The following is a 25,018-nucleotide window of genomic DNA, read 5'->3' as shown; positions in this document are numbered from 1 at the left end:
GGAGCCTAGAAGGAATGCTAACATCTATGACTTCTATGACTAGGGAAGACGCTTTGGCCCCTTAGAAGTGCCCAGAAAACAAACTGTCTACCCGGTCTCTCTTGCCACAGACTTCTTATCTCTTTCTTTTCTGTCGGAATCTCCGAAGCCCTGTTCATCTCACCTCACTCTTGACTGATGATTTTGCTTCCGACTTTAGACAAGAAGGTCCCCAAATCTTCTTCAAGGTCATTTACCCCTGATCGAGCCTACACCTGCATCTGTACCACCCTGTACCTACCCTCTGTGGTTATGGGTAAATGACTACCCACCTTCTGGCTAAAGCCAGTTTCTTTGCTTGCAACCTCCTGCGGACCTCAGCCTCTGGCGGTCAAGGGAGACATTATCCCCGCCTTTCCCCACACCCCTTGCCTTCATTTCCAGTAACCTTGTCTCTACCGAATATTCCCAACAGCCAACACATATACTTTTATTTCTTCCAACTCAGAAATCCTTCTCTTGGCTCACTCTTTTCTTCAGCTATGACCCCCCCCCACCCTTTTCTTTTTTGTTTGTTTGTTTGTTTTTTCGAGAAACTGTGTAGCCCTAGCTGTCCTGGAACTCACTCTGTAGACCAGGCTGGCCTCGAACTCAGAAATCCACCTGCCTCTGCCTCCCAAGTCCTGGGATTTAAGGCATGCGCCACCATGCCCCACGACCCCCACCCTTTTTTTTCTGATCTTCTTCTTAAAATTCTTCAACATGCACAAATCTGTTTCTGTTGCTTCCCAGTCTTCCAGAACCTTCGTCAGTTAGGTTTTCATGGCCCTGACTCTACTGAGGCCTGACACTACTTGTCGGGCAACTTTGGGGACTTCCACAAAGCTAACCCTTATCTTATTGAGGGAGCGGCAGCATTCCACACAGCTGATAGCTCTTTTCTAAAGATGTTCCCTCCCCTTCTCCTCTGAGATGTTTATTCCATTGCCTGTCCATCTATATGAGGAACTATTGTCCCCAAGTGTCCCTGGCTAGCTTTTCTCTTTGTGCCCTCTCCTTGGTGAGCTCCCCAAATCACAATTAGCCCACCCCAGCTTTTCCTCAGGACTCCACACAATCGGTGTCAAAAAACTCCACTGAAAGAAGAAAATAGTTTATCCTCAGCCAGTCTGAGTGATCATTCTCTTGAACACAAACTCGGGGTACACACGATGTGTCTCTCTTGAAAGAAGTTGTGGAAGCTGTCATCACAAAAGCAAGTGGGTGGAATCATTATATAGGGTGACTGCATGAGGCAGGGGATTGCCTTCTGTAGGATTCAGATGTCTTTTACAGAGTGTGGGACTCCTTCGTGCTTGTTTCCTTTTGTGTTTGTTTTTGTTTGTTTATTTATATTTGTTTATATTTGTATATATGTCTGTGTCCCACTTGCATACCAGGTGCCCTCAGCGGCCAGGAGGGGATGTAGGATCCCCTGGAACTGGACTTACAGATGCTTTGGAAGCTGCCATGTGGGTGCTAAGGATCAAACCTTTATCCTCTGGAAGAGCAGCCAGTGCTCTTAACTGCTGAACCATCTCTCCAGTCCCACTTAGTGATTTTCGAGACAGACGTTTTCTCACTGTGTGTCTGTCAACTTGTAATCCTCTCCTGGTTTCAGCTTTCCTGAAAGTGGTGTTGACAGTCAAGAGTCACCAAGCTTAGCAATCATAAAAAGTCTTCCTTGGACTCAAATGTCATCCAAGCCAGAGGTCCAGCAGTCTTCGCATACATTGTGAGAACTTGTATCTGGTAGACACAAAAATGCTACGTCAGGCACAGGATTTGACAGTGAGCAGTCACTGAAACAGGCTAAAGAAAGGCCAAGATAACCGACTTCGTGATACACACTACATTCCATCTCACTTCGGTCATTATGTTGCAGTCAGTGAACAGTCATCTGTCAGCTCCTGAACAGGGCGTCGCCGCCCCAGAGGACCTCAGTTCTCATACATCCTACGTATTCAGCATCTCCCCTCAGATGAGGAACTGACACCTCAAATTTACCACGTGAAAGACGGAGCCCTGCTCATACCCTCTTTTCACAGAGCATCCCCATGCCCCATCTTGGTTAATCAAATTGCAGTCTCCTGATTTCTTCTGCCAACAGTCTTGACCTCAGCCTCGACTCCTCCCTTTCTCCTCTTGTCCATCTCTAATCTGATCAGAAATCCTATCGACTCTGCTTTCAGAACCCACGCTGGATTTGACTGTACTTTTTCCATTCTTAGAACTGTGGTCCAAGCTACTGTGGTTTTTCTATGATCATCAGTTAAATGCTTCAAAATGGAAATCAGAGACATGTTTGTCAAAAGAGAGAAATAAACAAGGAGAGAAAGGAAGAAAGAAAAGGAGAAAAGAAAGAAAGAAGAGAGACAGACAGAGAGAGAGAGAGAGAGAGAGAGAGAGAGAGAGCAATAGCAAGGGGCACTTGAAATTTCATGTTCTGTTTTCTTTTTTTCTTGCCTGTATCTCTTAGTGCATACCCTCCTCAACCTTATATCCTGCCAGAGAAAAGTATTTTCTTTTCTTTCTTTTTTTCTTTCTCTCTTTTTTCTTTGTTTGTTTGTTTGTTTGTTTTTTTTTTTTTTGAGACAGGGTTTCTCTGTGTAACCCTGGCTGTCCTGGAACTCACTCTGTAGACCAGGCTGGCCTCAAACTCAGAAATCTGCCTGCCTCTGCCTCCCAAGTGCTGGGGTCAAAGGCGTGTGCCACCACTGCCCAGCTCAATTTATTTACTTTTTAAAACTCCATATTTTATTCCCCCCACCCCTGTCTACCCTCCGACTGTTCCATATCCCATACCTCCTCCCCACCCTCCCGTCTCCACACTGATGTCCCTACCCCCACCCCCTGACCTCTAAACTCCCTGGGGACTCCAGTCTCTTGAGGGTGAGATGCATCATCTCTGAATGAACATAGACCTAGCAGTCCTCTACTGTATGTGTGTGTGTTGGGGGTCTCATATCAGCTGGTGTATGCTGCCTGTTTGGTGGTCCAGTGTTTGAGAGACCTCGGGGATCCAGATTAACTGAGACTGCTGGTCCTCCTACAGAGTCACCCTTCTCCTCAGAAATCCACCTGCCTCTGCCTCCCAAGTGCTGGGATTAGAGGCGTGCACCACCATCGCACGGCCTAGAAAAGTATTTTCTAAAACATAATAGAAGAAAAAAAATTCTGAGTGGTCCTAAATTTAATAGCAAAGGCTGATGTTAAGGGGGGTAGGCGTGTGGAGAGACCAGTAGGACAATCAGTTAACCTTGAAAGAAGACAAGACTGGTTCGAATTCCTGAGTGTATGTTAGAGCAGTGGCTAAAATATCTGTCCCTTGTCGCCGGGGAAACTTGTCATAATGTTAACCAAGGTGAATTCAGAAGACTAAGCCCTGGCTGTCCTGGAACTCACTCTGTAGACTAGGCTGGCCTCGAACTCAGAAATCCACCTGCCTCTGCCTCCCAAGTGCTGGGATTACGGCCGTGCACCACCACCGCCCAGCTATTCTCATAGCATGTTGTCTACTTCTCTGGGCTAAGGCCCATGTCTACAGCTGATGTAAGTTAAACAGGAACTAACGCCGCCTTCCTTACTGAAATGCTCTCGTCTCTTGTGTCCGCCCGAATGCATTTCTGGCCGCTCTCCACCCTTGCTGCTCTAAGCTGTGACGTTGTCTCAGGACCTGGCCCTTTTCTCGCTAGCAGCTACAGATCACTCAGCCCGTTCATTTCAGAGATGCCGGGATTTAACAACAGGAGCTGCTCGCCATGTGCGTTAGCCGAGTCCCATAGCATTATCTCAACAGCCTTCTCCGGGGTACGGGGCTCCCGCAGGTTCCTGCATCTTCTTGTCACCTCCCCCGCCCCCCAGGCTGGTCTGCCTTCCATAGTCTCATATCATTAACTACCCAGAGTTACTAGCCAGGGGATTTCCAGGAGGGATTTGGAGACGGGAAAGAGGGGAAAATGTTCTTGGAAACACAAAGCATGAAGAGAAAGATATCTGTGCTCTAGGCTGGCAGGAGGAGGGAGCGAGCAGGGACAATCAGAGGACAGTGCTTTGGAGGTAAGGAGAGGGATGAGATTGAAAAGGCAAACGGGTACTGGATCCAAAGGCCTCTGGCTGGTGCTTCTGTCAATCAAGAATCAGAAACATTTCTATTGAAAAATAAAATGCCGGGCGGTGGTGGTGCATGCCTTTAATCCCAGCACTTGGGAGGCAGAGGCATGCGGATTTCTGAGTTCGAGGCCAGCCTGGTCTACAGAGTGAGTTGCAGGACAGCCAGGGTTACACAGAGAAACCCTGTATCGACAAAAACAACAACAACAACAAAAGAACAAAACAAAACTTTTAGAATAATAGAATAATTAGGTTGGGTATCAACCTGCCTGTTTATATTGTTTGGTCAATTTCTGTCATATAGAGTATGCAACTGAGTGACACGGTGAGGTGGATTGATTATGCTTGGCCCAGGGAGTGGCAACTATTAGGGGGTGGAGCCTTGTAGGAGTGGGTGTGGCCTTGTTGGAGGAAGTGTGTCATCGTGGGGTGGGCTTTGAGATCTTTCTCCTAGCCACTTGGGAGACAATCTTTCTGTTGGCCTTCGGAACAAGATGTAGAACTCCTTTTCCAGGACCATGTCCGCCTGCCTGGACACTGCCACACTTCCTGCCATGATGATAATGGACTGAACCTCAGAACTTGGAAGCCAGCCCCATTTAAATGTTGTCTTTATAAGAGTTGCCTTGGTCATGGTGTCTCCTTATAGCAAAGGAAAAACCCTAACAAGACATATGGGATAAAGCAGGGTATGCATTTCTTCAAGAAGGAGGCAGGAGGTGTCTCAATGAGATTTCATCAGACTATATAAGGCAGAAAGCCACTGTTCAGATGCTGACCCAGTCTTGAAGAATGTCCAACTGAGAAATCCAGATGTACGGGTAGAGTTTTCCACATCAAATTTAAGCAAACCAGGATTCTCAACTGAGAAAAATCAAATGCAAAGCCAGTAACCTGCACCACCACAGAACTACAGCCTTAAACATGAAATAAGACACCTTTTATTCCTTTAATATAATTTTCATTAAAAAAACCCAACAGCATGAAAAATACAGAATATATTAGCTCTATAGTGTAGTCTGTGAGTGATAGGTCATTTTTTTAAATGCCAAAGCTTTCTTTAAAAACAAATATTACTTTCATCTGCTAAATCTTTTGGATTATGTTATGATATGAACAAGAAGTGTCTCTGCAAAGGCTCCTGTGTTGGAAGCTTGCTCTCCAGCTGACTCTCTGGGGGATCTCTGGAAATGTTAGAAGGTGGGACCCAGGGAGGAATTATGTCACTGGGGGTGGGGACATGGGGGATCCTGCCCTTTCTTGCCTTTCTCTCTTTCCTGATGGTCACGAGATATACAGCCTCCTCCTCAACACACTGTTTGCTGTCTCCATATTCTGTGTCAGGTCACAGGGACTGAACTGTCCAAAACCATGAGCCAAAACAAATCTCTCCTTTGTTAAGTTGGTCTCAGGTTTTACAGTCATGGCGATGAAGAGAAACTAAGATAAAGTGCATGCCCAAACATTTCAGCATGTCCACACTGGTGAGACCCTGGGGAGTTTATTATTATTGTTAGCATTGCTGTTGTGTGCATGTTATTTCGATCAAATTTATCCCTCAGTCCACCTCCAATTCCTCCAAAGTCTCTCCTTCCTCCTCCCCAACATTATATTCTTCATATAAAGCCCACTGAGTCCAACGAATGTCACCGCTTTGCAAGTGGGAACCAAGCTGTTTCCTGCAGCACTGGTACACATTGGAAGAAAACTAGCTTTCTCTCCCTGAGAGCTTGAAAAATTTAAGTGAAGAAGTGAGATCATCTAATCTCAGAGCATGCTCAGGCAGATAACACAAGGAAGAAACAAGACTAGTTTGATAAACAACAGTTTTCAGACTGACCCACTAGTCCCCAATAAAATGACAGCGAACTCTCAGATAACGGCTGGCAAATACTAAATCTGTTTTCTCCAATAAAATCTCACAGGGTGTATCAACCATACTTCAGGATGGGCCCCAGGACCAGGGGTAGTCGGTCATCGCAAAGCAAACTCAGTGGTATTCTTGTAGACTTCTTGTTTCCTTCAGCTTTGTTTGACTTTGTTTTTTTTTTTTTTTTTTTTTTTTTTTTTTTTTTTTTTGTCTTATTGGTCTTTTGCTTGTTTAATTTGATTTTCATTTTTGTGGGTTTTTCCTGTCTTATTTTTGTTTCTTTGTTGTTGTTTTATTGAGAGGGAGGGAGGAAGGAAGGGAGGGGGGAGAGAGAGAGAGAGAGAGAGAGAGAGAGAGAGAGAGAGAGCAGGGAGTTGGGTCAGTAAAGAGGTGGCAGGATGTCAGAGGAATTGGGAAAGCAGAGAACATAATCAAAATCTAGTGTATGAAAAATATTTTTCAATTAAAAAAATCAGTATACCCCACTCCCAAATAATGGCAAACTGACAAACACTAGCAAGTCCTGGGAGTGACAGACTTCTGACTAGGGCCAGAGGACCAGCTCTTACCAAAGACTGGTAACCCTCTCAATGACAGATTATCCCAAAATAACTCTGTCTTAAACAAATGTATTTCCTGCTCTCTCAAAAGAAATCTGAGACAGTACATGGAGGGGTTCCATGGTCCTAACAACTCGGGCCATTTCTAGTTTGTGGCTTCTCCAATTTTGCTTCTCTATCTTTCTCAGCACACAGCTCAAACCTCATGTTATAATGTGCAGTTAAGAGCTGGAGACTTTATGTCTATGTTCTAGAGGACAGAATTGCAGTTCTTGCTGTTGTTGTTTTTGTGAAGATACTTCACAGAAACTTTACTTAACAATCTGCTGACATTCTACTGGTCAGAATCTAATTGCAAGGTCTAAATGCAAAGAAGAAACAGGTAAGACCTTCTTTCTGGGCAGTTGCGTGCCCGGCTAAATGCCTACTACTAAGGATGGAAAAGAGATTTTAGAGGCAACTAATATCAAACCAAACACAGCCCACAGAGGAAAGGAGAGCGTATATCACCACCACTGGGCAGTGGTGGCGCATGTCCTCAATCCCAGCCCTTGGGAGGCAGAGGCAGGCGGATCTTTGAGTTGAGGCCTGCCTGGTCTACAGAGAGCATTCCAGGACAAACAGACAGGACTACACAGAGACTTTAACCTGTGGTTAAAGGATTTTGGTTAAACAGTCGGATTTGAATACCTAGAATTGTTCTTACCCCCCACGCCACCCCGCTGTTTCAGCCCATGCCTCCGTTTTCAGTTCCTGCTGTTTCCTTGGTTCCTCCACTTTCTCCATGGCTTTCAAAGCCCACCCCAGATGTTTCACCCTTTGTTATGTGACTCCTGACCCTTCCTAAAGAGGTAATACTTGCTCCTCCGGAAATGCATGTATCACGCTTCCTTGACTTACAGCCAAGCACCAGGCAGGGTTAGGTCATCATGGGAGCATCTGGCAGCGGAATGAACATCAATCACGAGTTTGGATACAGATCCCTCATCCCCTCAGCTCTTTTCTAGGCGGCTAGTTTGGCAGAGTGCACTTAATATCTGCAAATTACATTGCGCACTCGCAGAAAGTCTACGTGAAGCAAGGGGGGTGGGGAATGAGAAGTCTTTGCAATCCTTTAGGGAAGCGGTAGAAGAGGTGAATTTTCCTGTCTTTCAAAATATACGTTTGCGACGTTGCAGGCTCTTTTCAGGAACTTAATCTGGTGTGATCTGCTTTGTCGAACAACACAGGCTGTTTCTCATTTCTCAGGTCTTAAAAGTTGTTTACAATTAAATTGCCAGGCATCCTTCAACACTCCTTTGACTTTCACAGTAGCCAGAGCTGGGCTAGATGTGCCGCTGTTCTATTTTTACCGTTGTGGTCAGTGCACATTTCATAACTCGTTTTTCAGACGTTAATGTTGTTTTATTTCGGTTTAGGTACTTATAGCCTGGAATTCACGAGAGAACCAGAAAAACAGGCAACAGTGAGGTCATTATAATACTAACAAACCAAAGCCCTACTAAAAATATGTTATTGTGCCTCCCCGTCGGGGAATCGAACCCCGGTCTCCCGCGTGACAGGCGGGGATACTCACCACTATACTAACGAGGAATTGCACAGTAATGCCCTTTCTGATAGGCCTTTTATCTATTCAAGACCGCCCCGCCCTCAACAAAAGTACACCAATTGTCTTTGCTTTTCGTAATGCCATCATGGCTCCTATCGCAACCGAACAGAACTAAAATGAAAGCATTCCATTAGATGTGAACCCGCTCCACTCAGCTTTTTCTTAAGCTGCGGTACCCCGGCCGCAGACACCCCTCGGTTCCTTTTCGCACAGCCCCCCAATCCCATGCGGTCTAGCGTTAGCCTGATCGCGCTGCATCATGGGATTGGTAGTTCCGTCCTGCCCTCCTCCAAGTCCCTCGGAGCCTCGGAGCCTCTCTTTCCCGGGGTGCACCGCGCCATCTACCCTCTGTGCTTCCCTCCGTTCTCCGGCTCGCGGTGAAAGTCTGGCGGTAGAGTGTCTGAGTGCTGGCTGACGTGCGGCCGATCTCCCACAACCATGCCCGAGGTCGCGGATACTTGCTCCTTGGCTTCTCCAGCCTCGGTCTGCCGAACCCAGCACCTCCATCTTCGCTGCAGCGTCGACTTTGCTCGCCGGGCGCTGACCGGGACTGCCGCGCTCACGGTCCAGTCACAGGAGGATAATCTGCGCAGCCTGGTACGCTGGTCTGTGCAGCGCCGCTTCTCCGGGGCCGCTCTCCTCCCGCTCTTCACCCCTGCTCCCCGCGAGCCCTGAGATCGCTGACTCTCCGTCGGGCTCCTGTACCTCTTTCTCAGCTCCCACACTCATCCATCCTCAGCCCCACTTTTACATCAGCACTCTCCCCTTCGCCCTCCACGTATGATGGTCTCCTCCCGCTCCCTCCCCTTTTCCTGGACACATCCTAGCGCCCCTTCCACGCCTCGCCCCTCACCCACTCCTGGGATATTTCGTCCTATCCCCCATCCCAGTCCCCTCGCTTATGGCCCCTTCTTCCTTGGCCCACTTCCCAGAATTCCCTCCCCAGTCCCCAGACTTTGCCATTCCCCCCCCCACCCGCCCCCATGCACCGTCTTTACTCGTCAGGCGCACCCAACTCTCAGATCACACATCCTGTGTTTCAAGCCCCTTAGGGTTCCCTGCCCTTTCCTCCCGGTTTCCAGGTTTCCAGTTTCTGCTCTCTAAAAGCAGGTGCAACCCTTGCTCTTCAGGGACCCTTCCTGCCATTGCTTCTTACAGCTATTATCTTCTGATAGTTTAAGGACAGGTGGAATAGTCCAGCTTTCTAAGGATGGCCCAATACAATTTTTAATAAGTGGTTTCAAGGAGCAAGTCATTATTGGGTCAAGTCATCATTGCACTTCTTATAAAATAATGTACTTCTATAAATCCTAACCATTTGAATAAAGATGTGTTTAGAATCATGCAATACTCAATGGTTTGATCTGTTTCATAGAGTCGATCAATAGTCAGTGTTCTTATGTTGTCTGATGGCATTAGGATGGAACCTTTTCCTTGAGGGGGAAAGTCAATAGAGGACCATTTTCGAAATAAGAGGAACATGAAAAGACCAGCTGTATTCACCCTGCTAAGCAGACAGTGTGTTTTGCAGCATTGTAGGGTTATCTCTGCTGAAGTATGTCAGTTAAGCAAGCAGGGCTGGAATGTAGGAGTGAAATTAATGGGGGTCAATATTTGATCGAATTAGAAGTGTACATAAGAACAGTGATTTTGCCTCTTAAAATCTTTTGTTGTTGTTGTACTTATAATTAATGAAAATACTATAAGTAAGAAAAATGAAGCCTTACAGGCAAAGAAGGTAGCTATTTCCTTATAAGTCAACTGCACTTTGGTCTGGAAGTATGGTACTTGCTATCTTTTATTGCATAGACAACTTTGCCCCAGCAGGACAGAAGTTTAGCCTTTGGACTCAGTTTCCTTCTATTAAAGAGAAATTTGCTGGCTTGTTAATGCTTCCTATGACCGAACACTGCCCTTTATCTGTAGATAGAAAGCTCCATCTCTTTCTGCTTAGCGAGGAAGCAGGAGTTAGGAGGTTTAAGGTTTTAAAATCTTATCTGTTATTTTTACAATCCCCTAAACTACAAAAAGTAAAACTTTGAAATTCTGATTTCTGCTTGGCATATCTGTTTAGTAATGCGGCTGGAATGATAATGTCCAGTTCTCTTCCTAAGAGGTTATTATAGTACAAAGTAACATCTGTTTGTAATTGTTTTGCTTGTTTATGGCAACAGCCTGAGACCAAATGCTTGATACTATTTATATGTGTTTGAAATTGACTTGTTTCTTTCTCATAGTAGATCAGGGATCCATTTCTTGAGACAGGGTCTCTCTAAAGCTTAGATTGGCTTTGAACCCAATATGTAGCCCAGGCTGGGCTCAAACTTGTGATTCTCCTATCTCAAGTTCCTGAGTTCTGGGGATTATAGGCATGAGCCACAACTCCTGACTTACTGTAGGAAGAAACTGTCTTTTCTCTCTATAATTTAAATTCCTTGTGTAGCCCTTGGCATGCAGAGCACACTGAGGAATTGGATGAGTGAAACAAATTCAATTAGAAAGCAGTACCTAAACCTAATGTAGGCTGCCTGGCCAACAGTGTGGTCTGCATACCAAAGGTGTCATGACATCATGCCCTTCTACCGCTGGCTCTGCCAGCACTGTGTGAAGAGAGAGCAGGTCTTCTTTTCTTCTTTTCTGTGCTGCTCTTGAAGTCTGATGGTCCCTCTAAGAGGACTAATATTCCCACTGTTCTAAAAGCCTCTTCTAGTTTTAGGTTACTTATACTGAACCTTGGTACTCAGATTTTTTTTTTTTGTTTTGTTTTTTCAAGACTGGGTTTCTCTGTATAGCTCTGGCTGTCCTGGAGCTCACTCTGTAGACCAGGCTGGCCTCGAACTCAGAAATCCGCCTGCTTCTGCCTCCCAGAGTGCTGGGATTACAAGCGTGGACCACCACCACCTGGCTCAAGCATTTGTTTCTTATCTTGAAGTTTCCAGTTTTGTTTAGATGGTGCTCTGCTAATGGCCAGAGGGTTTTGTGTTATGGGTCAGCCACTAGGTAATTAAAGGAACCAGTTTTGAGCCTTCCTGCTGTTCTGGGTGCCACTAAACACAGTGGCCGAGCTGAATATCACATCCAGATGGTTTGGAGGTTTGATTTTGATTTCATTCCATATAACCCTGTTTGTTTGTTTGTTTGTTTGTTTTCTCAAAGCAGCGTGTGGATAAGTTTAAAAAATAGGAATATGGTGTAGAGGCATAAGCCTTTCTCTATTCAAACCTGCTTTTATTTAGAAAGAACTTGAGCCTGGCAATGGTGGTGTATACCTTTAATCCCAGCAGTCAGGAGGCAGAGACAGTCAGATCTCTGAGTTCGAGGTCAGCTCTGGTCTACAGTAGAGCTGGTTCTAAGACAGCCAAGACAGCACAAAGAAACCTTGTTTTGAAAAACACACGTGTAAAAGCTGGCCATGTAGTTTTGTGATTCAGTATTTGCCTATTGTGTGACCCCTTGGGTCTGATCCTTAGGACCTGGAAAAGTAAATTTAAAACAACATATATGGTATACTATTTTTAAAAGGAGTCTAGAAGAGGACAGTAAACGTGAGGGAGTTGTGGGCTATAAAATTGGAGTGGAACTTCCTAGCAGCCTATGCAAGAGGCGAAATGACTTAGGAGTGTTGCATGTCATCTGTTCAGGAATACAGAATGTTTTTGTGTGTTGTCTAAAGAGGGACACTGTGACAGTTTCTTATGATGATGTAGGTAGCTTGGTGTTGTGGTTAGTCCGTGCTCAGTAAGTGTCTACGGAAGGTCTAATGCTAACCCTTCAGCTATCCAGTTCCCTTTATTTTCCTACTACAGTTTTTAGTGACGATGATGGTTAGTAACATGAGTGAAGTTTGAAAGGAAACTTCTTGTAATTTTTGGAAATAAAGGTTGAGGTTTGGGATGAGCTCTAGAGCTTAAAGTTGCATTTTCTGTCTTGTTTTGGTTTAGAGCCTGCCTCTCCGGTAAATGATCATGTCATATTTTCAGATACTGACTGTGGGGATGCAAATCTAGATAGCATTCTCTTTAAGCATCCTCAGTCATAATATAATGGCGCAGCAGATGTCATTTGGGAGTGCAAGGCCAACTATTAGAACAATCAGGAGATGGGAAAGAAGCTTCACACAAAGTAGTCATCACAATTAGGCAATATAGAAAAGGGAATGTGTTCCATTGGGAAATGATGCAGTTAATCCTTCTTTATTTTCTTACGGTCTGTTATGGACATAGATATTCAAATTATATTCTTAAAGCCAATTCCATGTTCAGAAAAAAAGGTATTAGATCACAAAGGGTCAAAATTAATTCATGTTAATTAATTAATAATAATAGAATTATTAATGCAATCGTATATTGTGGCTATGCAAATGTGAAAAGATGAGCTAGTTCTGGTTGAAGTAATAGTAGGGGTACCACAAAAAGTAATTTGAAAGAATTAATTGTCCTCAGAAGGGAAGTGGAATAATACTCAGGGTAAATTTGAAACTAACTATTCTTCCCCCCCCCCCCAAAAAAAAAGCTCTTGGTGTAGAGAAGTCGAAATCAAATCTAGAGATCTGCGCCTGGGACCTGTTTGTCTTTGACAGGGACTGTGTATCCATTGGCCTCTACTGAATGAGGTAGCCAAGGTTGACCTTGAACTTTATCCTCCTGCCTCAACTTCCTGAGTGCTGGGATTACTGGCAACCACCACACCTGGTATGTGTTGGTGCTGAGGATGGAGCCCTGGATTTTCTTCATGATAGGAAAGCCCTTGTCCAACTGAGTGTCTTCCCCAACCTCCCTGTGACTTTCTGAACTTGTTATCCTTTAGCCTAAGGGAGATCACTAGGGAGTGGCCCTCTCTAAGCATTCTAACTTCCAATCCTTCCCCCATCTTATCGTAGACTGGACTAAAGCTTTGAAAGGTAAGGAGATAAGACAGTACAATTCTAACTGTAGGGTTGGGACCAATGTTGATGGTGGTGAACGGAAAGAGAAGAGAGTCTAAAGACAATATAAAGAAATGACTCTGGGACTTGGGAAGGATTTGAGACCAGTTTGTGGATCGTGCCAAGCATTTGGTATCTTGAGGAGTTCTAGTGAAGATTCTAGATGACCGAGGAGGGAGCTGACATGGGGGGCACAGTGATGGCATCAGTTTTAGAAGCCTATTGAGTGTGAGGTGGTACTGCCTGGGGTACTAGTCAGGCAGTTAGAGATGTCCAGTAACATCACAGGGAAGGAGACAGCTGGCAGAGCAGGGTGTGGTGGCATAGCCCTGTATTCTCAGTGCACACAGGAGGAGGGCTAAGACAGGAAGATTGCAAGTTCAAGGCTAGTCCAGCCTACAAGACCAGACCTTATGTTGAAAAGCAAACAAAAGTCTGGCACAGTCTGGCTGAATACGTGTGTGTGTGTGTGTGTGTGTGTGTGTGTGTGTGTGTGTGTGTGTGCATGAGCAGGAGTCAGAGGGCCAAGGCTCCCAGCAGGATGTTCCTGTGTTCAGGAATTAAAGAGAAGAGAGCAGAGCATAGAAGTAGTCAGAGAATCATTTCCACAGAGAGTCAGAATCCACTGTGGGGCAGAGGGGCCAAACCCACAAGAGTGAGAGCAGACAGAGGTCAAGTTACCAGAAAAGATGTGGGCCAAGGAGACTTCCGATAGCCAAGGCACTAGAAGCCAGTGAAGAGGGGGAGGAAATGGTGGGACATGGAGGCAACCATCTTAGATTGCCCTCAGTTTAAAAAAAAAAAAAAGAAAGAAACAAAGGAAGCAAAATGGACCAATTAGTAACTGGATGGACAGAGCAGTCTCCATAGTACTGGGAGAGGCTCTGTTAGGCTGCTGGGAGACAGCTTGGTGGTATAGGAAGGTTGAAAATTCTGAAAGAAGGGCTTAGTTGGCCATGGTCAAAGTGTCTGGTTTCCAGGGAGATTTACCGAGATGGGAACTCAGTGTCGCTGCTGCTCGAGGCTGCTGCCCTGAATTGGCCACAGTAAGTAGGCACGGTTAGTTGTTCGGCCTTCTGCAGACTCAGCTGCGCTGGGCAGCGTTGCCTTCCAAGGTTGACCTTTGTTTAGCTGTATACCAATAGTGCCTAGTGAGGGCCAGCATTTGTTTCAATTTCAGGGGTTCACTACAGTGCATGGGAGGAGCTGGGCTCTGTGTTTTCTTTCACAGACTATGTAGTGACATGTTAATATGTTAAACTGAATCACAGGTGAAGATTTTTATAACAGAATTAAAGAATTAGTCCAAAGTGTATGTGAGCATCCCAGAATTCATTATATATGCAAGTCCCCAAACCCCCAAATTATCAGGTTGCTTAGAGTGTTGAAAAGTAAGAGTCTTTTACTACTGTTGACTGCTTATTTTAGTTTTGTTTCTATTGTGTGATTAAAATACCTTGACAAAAGCAACTAGGAAGGAAAAGGGGTTCCTTTGACTTAGAGTTTGAGGTTATAGTCCATGTCCCTGGGAAGTAAAGGCAGGAATTTGAAGCAGCCATTACACCCACAGCGAAAAGCAGAGAATGAATGTGTGCTTGCTTGAGCTCAGCCCCATCTCTATATTTATTCAGGTCTGCATCCAAACCTAGGGAATGGAACCACCCACAGTGGTGGGTTCTTCCCACCACAATTAACCCAACCAAGACATTGCCCCACAGATATGCCCCTAGGCGAAACTAATCCAGACAATCCCCCATTGAGATTCTCTTCCTAGATGTGTCAGATTGCCAATTAAAGCTAGCACACATCTGCCAGTTTTATCCTTACTGCAGTAACACTGTAGTGTTTGTTTCTTCTGATGCATAAAACTATCTTCTTATTTAATTTTAGACTCTGGACACAAAAGACCTTACAATAGAAAAAGTGGTGATCAATGGACAAGAAGTCAAATACACCCTTGGAGAAAGTCAAGGTTACAAAGGCTCGCCGATGGAAATCTCTCTTCCCATCGCCCTGAGCAAGTACGGATGCTCTCCTCTTTTTATGACTGAGTAATGGCAAGATATATTTTAAAAGAATTCAGACATCTTTGCCCGTGTTTCTAATATCTGCTTATATGTAGCGATTGGCGATCGCTTCTGTAATCCATGCACACTGGTGTTGACAGTGAACAAATGGTAAGTTCTTCAAATACTGAAGTAATGGAGAGCATGAAACACTGGCTGGTAGGACACTGGGCAAGATTGCTGGGGCTGTTCTTCATTTCACTGGTGTCTGGAGCGGTGGGGGAGCACACCATGTCTGGATGACCAGGGGAATATTCGAAGCCAAGCACTCTGTCTCTGCCCCAGAGGCTACATTCCTGCCACTCCCAGTGTCAGTGCTTAAATATCTCCTTTAGTTCTCTAAGCCACCCTCTGCCTAGGAGTTATACTTCGAGACAAGGAAAACAACTCACTGAGAAAGTCACTCACTTAAGAAATCAGTAGGCGGCAGGCAGGTCGGTGGAGGCGCACACCTGTAATCCCAGCACTTGGGAGGCAGAGGCAGGGAGATTTCTGAGTTTGAGACCAGCCTGGTCTACAGAGTGAGTTCCAGGACAGCCAGGACTACACAGAGAAACCCTGTCTCGAAAAACAAAACAAAAAAAAAAAAAACCAAAGAAACAAAAAAACCCAACAAAACATGGAGAAGGGTATACAGAGAAACCCTGTCTCCAATCCCCCCCCCCCCAATAAAAAAAAACAAAAACCAAAAACCAAAAAAAGAAATCAGTAGACAGAATCATCACACAGGGAGTGCATCTCACCCCTTGATACTTGGGGTAAGGAGAAAGAGTAGAAACCATTTTCCTGAAACAAGGATGATCTACTGCCATCTTCCAATATCTTTATGCCTTCACCCCTTTAAGAAAGAGAGAGGAAACCCAGGCACAGCCTGGGTGACAGAATATCTACTCTATTCTACAGGTGAAGGAACTGGTTCGTTGAGGTCAAGTCATTGCCTTAGTGTGCAGTGGTGGGGTCAGGGCTTCAGTCCAGGTTGGGCTGCCTGGCTACGAAGCTCTTGCTCCTCCCTCATTATCAATGTTTCTGAAACTTCAGGATGAAGAACCAGTTTTCGTTTTCCTGTAGTCTGTCACAGAAGGATGCTTAGGAAATTGCTATGTATGAATTACTTTGAGGAAGGGTTTTTTGTTTGTTTGTTTGTTTGTTTAAATTAGATTCTGCAGCTACAAAAATCATTATAAGCTTCTTTCCCTTGATGTGACTTACCATGTCACCTAGCAACACTAGGCTGGGTCACATGCTGCCACCCACCACTGAGGTAGGGTGATGACACTGGTCCTCCCACATCCCCACTGTCACAGAAACATGAACATAGTGCGTGACACACTGTGGGCCACTTGACTGATTATCATCCCTTCATGGTCATCAGTATAATAGTGAGAAGAAACCTATTATTGGCTATTTGGGCTGATGTTCAAATAGTCAAGAGTCAGATTTGTGTAAGCTGCTATGTCTAGAACTCAGTCAAGACCAATGAGACCTCCAGAGATCGATTGTGCTGTTCCCTGTATGTGTTCTGAATTCAAATTCCGAGAGGCGTAATTATATTCTACTAATAATCTGTATTTGTTTCCTGCAGAAATCAAGAGGTTGTTATAGAAATTTCCTTTGAGACATCTCCCAAATCCTCTGCCCTTCAGTGGCTCACTCCCGAACAGACTTCAGGAAAGCAGCATCCGTATCTCTTCAGCCAGTGCCAGGTAAAAGAGTACTCAGGAACCTCCCAGCACATGCGGGTCCTGCGGACAAACAAGGTTCATGGTTCATAAAACAACATATATTCTCATTTCTATCTTGCTATTGATACTGCTTCTTTTAAAAGTCAGATTCCTTTAGTTTGGAAACAACCCATCTGAATGGAAGTATGTAGGGCTTATTTATATTTAACTTCCAAACACCTAGAGTACTACCTGCCCTTGAGTGGGGACTCAGTGAAGTGCAAGGAGAATTCAATAAACAAAAGCCATGTGTGTTGGTTGCAGAAAGGCTACTGGTGAAAAAGAGGACCCAGAAAAACCGAGTTCCTGATTGTAAAATATATTATACTTTTTAAAATGACATGATTTCAAACACTTCTACGCTCCATTTTAAAGCTAGAGATAAAATACACTGCAGTTAGAGATAGTATGTCACAAGGATAAATACGGAACTTTTCTAAGGAAAAAAAGTCCTAAATATGTTAATAATCAAATCACCTGTGATTAAAGAAAGCCCCTCACCAAACACTTACTCTGTTTCCAGGCGTCAGGTCAAACACTCTGCATGTTTAGTTATCTTAGCACCCCTGTCTGATAGCTGTATGTTAAACTCAAATTCAGTTTTAAATATGTAAAATATCAAAGCATGACTTAAACATATTTACTTTGTATGACACTGCTTGAAATAGTGGTTTTAATCTAAGAGAATTCTTTGAAAGAGGGCTGGGGCTGTAGCTAACCTGAAGCCTTGGGTGGGGTCCCCAGCACCCTGTGAGCTGGCTATGCTGGGATCTGGTTACGTCCTCAGTGCTTGGTAAGTATGCAGAAGCAGAGGGATCAGAAATACAAGGTTGCCAGGTAGTGGTGGCAGTGGGAGGCAGATACCAGCTGATCTTCATGAGTTCGAAGCCAGCCTGGTCTTCAGAGTCACTTCCAAGATAGCCAGGGTTACCTAGAGAAACCCTGTCTCAGCTCCTCCAACACCCTCAGATTACAGGGTATCCTTGGTTACACAGCTAACTGGAGGCCAGCATTGGTTACAAAAAAAAAAAAGGACAAGTGCACCCCAATACCCCAAAACAAAGCCCCCCACAGAAAATGGCTTAAATAAGACAAAAAGTTTTAGACAAGATTATTACAAGTCCTGTACACCGTATCACTTCATAATAGTTGATTCTGAAATCAGTATTTCTGGTAGAATTGTCTATAAGGTAAAGTTAACAAGAAATGTCATGTGTGTAAATCGCAAGAATGTCAATTTTAAATCTATGGTTCCCAGTTTTTTTTTTACTGGCGGTGGGGTTGAAAGTACAGGAAACCGATTAAGAATCGGTGGCGGTTGCTTGGGAACCTGCAGATGTGACTTTAATGGATGCTTTCAGCTGTTGTCCACAGATGTTTCTTTAGCCAAGTTTGATTTGCCCTGAGAAAATTGTTTCGAAATGCTGTAGCGGTGCCAGGCCACCTGTCCACAGCCTGGTGAGAAAATTCAGGCAGCGTGTTCTGAGAACCTGTCTCAGGAGAAAGAGTAGTTAGTCCTTTTGACTGTACTTTATTCCTATATATATATTATATATATATATATATATACACACACACACACACACATATATATGTATGTATATATATATGTATATATATATATCCATTTTTATTGTGTTTATGGCTGTTTTGCCTTCATGTATGTCTGTGTACCACAACTGTGCAGTACCCAAGAAAGCCAGAAGAGAGTGTCTGGACCTATCGTTACAGACAGCTGTTATAGGACACGTAGATGCAGACAGCTGAGCCCAGGTCCCCTGCCAGAGCAACAGGTGCAGTAATTTTGCTGGGGTGTGGGGTGTGGCCAGGTAGGGCGTGGTAATGGTAGCTTCAAAACCGGGTTTCTCTGTATACCCCTCCCCGGCTGTTTTGGAACTCACTCTGTAGACCAGGCTATCCTAGAATTTAGAGATCCTCTTGCAACTTCTTCCTGAGTGTGGGATTAAAGGCATGTGCCATCACGTGTAGATAGCTATGACATTTTCAGTGTGTTTTAGTAGAATCTGAGGAGTTTTTCAAGCTTTTATTTTATTGTTAAAATCAGCACATAATGTATTACGATAGATATCATCATGGCATTTTTGTTTGTTTGTTTTTGTTTTTTTGTTTTTTTGATTTTTGGATTTGGTTTTTTTCGAGACAGGGTTTCTCTGTGTAGCCCTGGCTGTCCTGGAACTCACTCTGTAGACCAGGCTGGCCTCGAACTCAGAAATCCACTGCCCGGCTGGCATTTTTTTTAAAGAAAATATATTTAGGCATTTTAGGCAGTCCAGGATCTTTAACGGCTTCAGAGAGGGGCGTTGGTAGGAATGCACCCTTCCGCTCAGCACAGTGTCCTAATGAAGCCTGGCCTCTTTGCTTAGTAACAGTAGGTCAGACACAGGCAGCTTATAAAATTGCAGTCTCTCTATGGCCATTCTTAGTTGGAGCCAGGCAACTGAGGCAAGACCGAGGGAGAAGTGTGCAACTTTGTTTCATAACAGCCCCCTCTTCCCTCAGGCCTCCTCTGAGTTCCTCTGTGAGTGTAACTGTCTCCAGTGCGGAGCAGTTTATGTAACGATTCAACGGAATTGTGAGGGGTCACCGAGATAAAGAAGTGCTCACGCATGTACGCATGCATGTGTATGGAAGCCAGAGATTGACATTGGATGTCTTTTCCAGCCTCTTTCCTTCTTAAGGTTTTTTTTGTTGTTGTTGTTGTTGTTGTTTTTGTTTTGTTTTGTTTTTAGACAGGGTTTCTCTGTGTAGCCCTGGCTGTCCTGGAACTCACTCTGTAGACCAGGCTGGCCTCAAACTCAGAAATCCACCTACCTCTGCCTCCCGAGTGCTGGGATTAAAGGCGAGCGCCTCTGCTGCCGCCACCACCACCAGGCGCTTCTTATGTTTTGATACATAGTATCTCATTGAACCTGGAACTCATCAACTTGGCTAGGCTGACAGCCCTGTAAGGTTCCCCTGCCTCCACTTTCCCAGCACCAGGATTACAGGAGCGCGCAGTAAGACCAGACTTTATAAAAACAAAACAAGCCTAACCAAACCAATAATAATAATAATAATACCGGAAACCATGAGCACAGGGGTCAAACTCAGGTCCTCATGCTCACCGAACAAGCCGGTGATCCGGCTTCTCAGTCCCGAAATCTGACTGTCTTAAACCCACAGAACCATTTTTGCTGCTCTAAAAGATCCCGAGATTTGAAAACTATATTATTCTTTAGACAGAAGATAGGTAAAATCAGTGCTGTGACTTTAAATTTCTGTGTAACTTGATTTGTGAGAAAAGGGAGTAGCTGCCTCCTTCTCTCTCTCCCTTTTAGGCCATCCACTGCAGGGCAATCCTCCCTTGCCAAGACACTCCGTCTGTGAAATTAACCTACACCGCAGAGGTAAGCAGTACAAATTCTAGCCGAATTAAACAAGTAAATGTGTGATGATAAGGGGAGACATTTCACGGTTCAGAGGTGGAAATATTGCACTCATTTCCACTGAGTCTGTGGATCTCATTTTGGATCTCTAATAAAAAGGTAGTTTTAAACATTATAATTATGAAAAAAGGGAAATCATCCTATTCTCATTGCAAATAAGAAATTAAAACTCTAGATCGAAAGATTTAAGAATTTAAGACCATTTTCCCCCTAAAAGTACATCCTGCAGCCTTGACGCCTGTGTGCAGATGGCCCAGACAGCAGCTGTAGGACTTGTCCAGTTCCTCTGTCACTGGTGCTGATGATCCCTTCGGTGAGGGTTGGATTATGATTAATGAACAGCCTTCCAAAGACTGGGTCTCCTTAGACCAAGCAAATCAAAGGAAGAGCAATGTTTATTCATGGGAGCTTCTTCCTTTCCCAGTCTCTCTGTAGCCCAGACAGACTTTACTAGTGCAACAGAAAGTTAGCCTTGCAGGCACAGGACTATTCTCTACCACTGACTTGTGTGACCTGAGCAAGTCTGAATGACTTCACAGCTGGGATGGTCATGGACCATCCCTAACCATGCTGCTGGCGTCTGAGGGCCACTGTTGTCCAGCGAACATCTCATTACCTAACCGATGAGAGGATGAGGCTGCCCCCTGCTGGCTTGACCCTGGCTCCATAGTGATCAGTGCCTGACTCCATTATAGCTGGAAGGCCTGATCTGTGCAAGAACAGGAGGTCAAAGCTGTGTGTGCTTGCTACATCACAAGCACACATGGTTCTCGGGATTCCGGAACTAAGGGACACACATCTGTGACCCTGTGTTTTATGATTCCTAGAAAAACATGATCTCATACTCTCTAGCCAAAGTTGTAGATACTCTCCCTCGGAAAATATTGCTTGTACTTCCAAGTTCTAAATGTAAGATGGCCAAAGCTATATATATTCTCTGGTCTGCTGCGAGTATATCAGTTTGTTTGGGGGCATGGAGGGGACAGTTGGTGGCAGTAAGCCATATTTACCCATATTTGGTGGGGAAACTGAGACTTGGGGAGGCTATATACCTACCAATTAAGTTAGTGTTTTGTGTAGTTTCTCCCTACCCCTGTCCTTAATCTTACTGGGTGAATGGAAGGATCTATCACATTCATGATTTAGACATTTTCCCATGTTCTGATCCTTTATGTGTGCATTTTAAGGCCAGAGTCTGTTTATTGTGTACCTAGTCAAGAAGTGGTGAAAAAAAATCAATTTTACATTTTTATTTTAATAGACCCCTGCTTTATAATTCGAAGGGATTTCATTTTTCTTTTGACTAGGTATCTGTCCCGAAAGAACTGGTGGCTCTCATGAGTGCCATCCGTGATGGAGAAGCCCCTGACCCAGAAGACCCCAACAGGAAGATATACAGATTCAACCAGAGGGTAAGATCAGATGAGCATCTAGATTTTGTCTCAGTAGTGAACTTGAAAGAAAATGCACCTGTCCAGGGAGTCTGGGGACACAGGAGGCTTTAAAACACGGCCTTTCTCGCCTCTTCTCTCCTACTCGATGTGCTTACACTAAGAGGCTGCTGGGTAGGCAAGGCACGGCACTCCTGGATCCAGGCCTAGTCGGCTTCCTGGTTTTGTTTTTTTCTTTTTCTTGGTTGCTGGGAATTGAACTCAGGACCTCTAGAAGAGCAGTCAGTGCTCTTAACCACTGAGCCATCTCTCCAGCCCAAGATATGTTTTCTTAATTATCTTCACAGTGGACAATGTTGCTTCCTTTTGGGGCCTATGACATCATAGCTTTGGCATCTACTTACTGCTGGTTAAAAATATAAAAGACTTTAGGGGAAAATGTTTTAAAAGTTGGAAGGGGGGGGGGGGGGAAGGTCCAAAAATATAAGGGAAAAGCATCTGTGTACCTAGCTGTTGCTTTTTGAGAAATGCTTAATGTACTATTTAAATTTGTTCAGTCCTGGGTTTTGTCTGTCAGTAGCCTTCCCTTTGGTAGAATAAGAGGGAGGTGAATGTTTTGAAGTGTTTCTCTATCATACCTTTGAACTGTTTGAGAAGGACTGAAGAATAGTTCACAGCAGTGCTTGGAGATTTAAAGAAGAATCGCATAATTTTAAATCTGAACTGTCCGGCTTACACCTTTCCTGTGCACTGATGCAGTGCCTACCGTGTGTGTTTGTCTCCTCCAGGTTCCCATACCGTGCTACCTGATTGCTTTAGTTGTTGGAGCTTTAGAAAGCAGGTGAGTTTCACCCACATTTTGAAGTTTATTAAAAAGACTGAGACCATAGGTAAGTTGAACTGCGGGCAGGGCCGATGGGTGGAACGTGTTGGGCTGACATGTTCTGGAGAGACTCAGATAGTTATAGATTGCAGACAGCAAATGAATTTTGGTTAAAAAGGCTTTACCACTGTGCCTGAAGTTTTCCAGACGTAAAGTGAGCATGCTCTTATGTTTAGGCTGAGAGCAGGACTCTGACGTGAGCTTGAACAAATCATGTCTTACATTCTCCATTTCCTAGAAACTATAACCTGCCACTCCAGCCTTATAGTTAGCCTCGTGAGATAAGATTTATAAGCCCTTGGAATCCTACATGTAATATAGAAGTAGAGTATCTTGATTAAAGTTTTACCAATAGCTAGAGTGCTCTTTCGATTGGTTGGTTATTTTGTTTTGTAGTCAGAGTCTCATTATATAGCTCTGGCTGGCCTGGAACCCACTATGTAGGCCAGACTGGCTTTGAACTCACAGAGATTCACCTGCCTCTGCCTCCCACGTGCTGTGATGGAAAGTGCGGGTCACCACACCCAGTTTCTTAGTTCTAATTTTTATCCACGTATGTATGTACATGTGGCAGGTGCACTTATGTGTGTTGGGCATAGCACATGTGCACACTGATAACCACTGTTCTGCTTACATGCCTACCATCTATGTTGGTTACTTCATAGAAATAGAAGCATGTAGCATGTGCCCCTTGCCGACCATGTTATTTCATTGAGCGTAGTATATATGAGGCTTAGCTGTGTTACATTGTGTGACAAGACTTCTTGCTTCTTCCACTGATTTATTACATGTGTGTGCAGCATAACCAAGTGTGTGTCTTTCCCTATTCTGGGATTATCTTGTTCAATCTCTGCCTGGGTGTCTTCATTGTGAGTCTGAGAGAGGACCTTGTGTTCGCAGAGGTCTTGGCACACAGCCAGGAGCTAACCTTCAGGGGCATTTCATGCCTGTTTTCCTTTAACCTGGACTGTGCCTTTGTGGAGAGTTAACTGCTGTGTTTAACAGCACATTAGCTATCTCAAGCGATTTGGCCTCAATCCTCCCCATCAGTGCATGGCCAAGCCTGCCTTACTCTTTAAGGGTTTGTAATTACAAGATGTCTAAGTTCTTCTTAGACCCAGGTGAGTAATTTGACTCTGATTTCTTTCTTATGAAGCGTTTTCCTTTTGCAGGCAAATTGGCCCAAGAACTCTGGTGTGGTCCGAGAAAGAGCAGGTGGAGAAATCGGCTTTCGAATTTTCTGAGGTTGGTCATACATACCCTTCCTACTAATTATGAGATGGTAGATTTTAGTTCGCGGGTAATGCGATAGCTGGGAGCACAATCGGTGTGTTGGTAGTTGCTACTTCCTGCTTTTCATTTCAATAAAGGTTTTTAACTTGCAGCCTTCACAGAAAGCCATTTGCAGTTTTTTTTTCCATTTTTTTTATGCGATATAATTTATTTACATTTCAAATGATTTCCCCTTTTCTAGCCCCCCACTCCCCGATAGTCCCTTCTCTTCCCCTGTCCTCCCTCCCACCCCTTCCCACTTCCCCATTCTGGTTTTGCCAAATACTGTTTCACTGAGTCTTTCCAGAACCAGGGGCCACTCCTCCTTTCTTCTTGTATCTCATTTGATGTGTGGATTATGTTTTGGGTATTCCAGTTTTCTAGGTTAATAACCACTTATTAGTGAGTGCATACCATGATTCACCTTTTGAGTCTGGGTTACCTCACTTAGTATGATGTTCTCTAGCTCCATCCATTTGCCTAAGAATTTCATGAATTCATTGTTTCTAATGGCTGAATAGTACTCCATTGTGTAGATATACCACATTTTTTGCATCCACTCTTCTGTTGAAGGATACCTGGGTTCTTTCCAGCATCTGGCAATTATAAATAGGGCTGCTATGAACATAGTAGAGCATGTATCCTTATTACATGGTGGGGAATCCTCTGGATATATGCCCAGGAGTGGTATAGCAGGATCTTCTGGAAGTGAGGTGCCCAGTTTTCGGAGGAACCTCCAGACTGATTTCTGGAAAAATGGGAAACCTCCCATGCTCATGGATCGGTAGAATCAATATAGTTAAAATGGCCATTTTGCCTAAAGCACTATACAGATTCAATGCAATACCCATCAAAATCCCAACTCAATTCTTCACAGAGTTAGAAAGAGCAATTATCAAATTCATCTGGAACAACAAAAAACCCAGGATAGCTAAGACTATTCTCAGCAACAAAAGAAAATCTGGGGGAATCAGTATCCCCGACCTCAAGCAATACTACAGAGCAATAGTGTTAAAAACTGCATGGTATTGGTACAGTGACAGGCAGGAGGATCAATGGAACAGGATTGAAGATCCAGAAATGAACCCACACACCTATGGCCACTTGATCCTCGACAAAGAGGCTGAAAACATCCAATGGAAAAA

At 44.4% G+C, this 25,018-nt stretch overlaps 1 protein-coding gene and 1 non-coding gene across 3 annotated transcripts in view; one reads left to right on the top strand and one right to left on the bottom strand.

Annotated features, from left to right (window-relative positions):
• Positions 1-8,082: 8,082 nt before the first annotated feature.
• On the bottom strand, positions 8,083-8,154 carry Trnad-guc (transfer RNA aspartic acid (anticodon GUC)). Its single transcript has one exon. It is a non-coding gene; the product is annotated as a tRNA-Asp (tRNA).
• Positions 8,155-8,498: 344 nt separating this feature from the next.
• Positions 8,499-25,018, top strand: part of Lta4h (leukotriene A4 hydrolase) — a 32,799-nt gene continuing 16,279 nt past the window's right edge. Inside the window, exons 1-7 of one of the 2 annotated variants that reach the window (XM_052165354.1) lie at positions 8,499-8,767; positions 14,985-15,115; positions 16,743-16,863; positions 20,220-20,288; positions 21,635-21,739; positions 22,507-22,559; positions 23,774-23,846. In XM_052165354.1, coding sequence (XP_052021314.1) covers positions 8,609-8,767; positions 14,985-15,115; positions 16,743-16,863; positions 20,220-20,288; positions 21,635-21,739; positions 22,507-22,559; positions 23,774-23,846 — 711 coding nt within the window. In that variant the 5' untranslated portion in view covers positions 8,499-8,608. The remainder of the gene's footprint in view (positions 8,768-14,984; positions 15,116-16,742; positions 16,864-20,219; positions 20,289-21,634; positions 21,740-22,506; positions 22,560-23,773; positions 23,847-25,018) is intronic. The other variant, XM_052165353.1, reaches the window with a different exon arrangement.

Source organism: Apodemus sylvaticus, chromosome 20, assembly GCF_947179515.1.
Source record: "Apodemus sylvaticus chromosome 20, mApoSyl1.1, whole genome shotgun sequence".
NCBI classification, from domain to species: domain Eukaryota; kingdom Metazoa; phylum Chordata; class Mammalia; order Rodentia; family Muridae; genus Apodemus; species Apodemus sylvaticus.
This window is presented reverse-complemented; position numbering and strand designations above follow the sequence as displayed.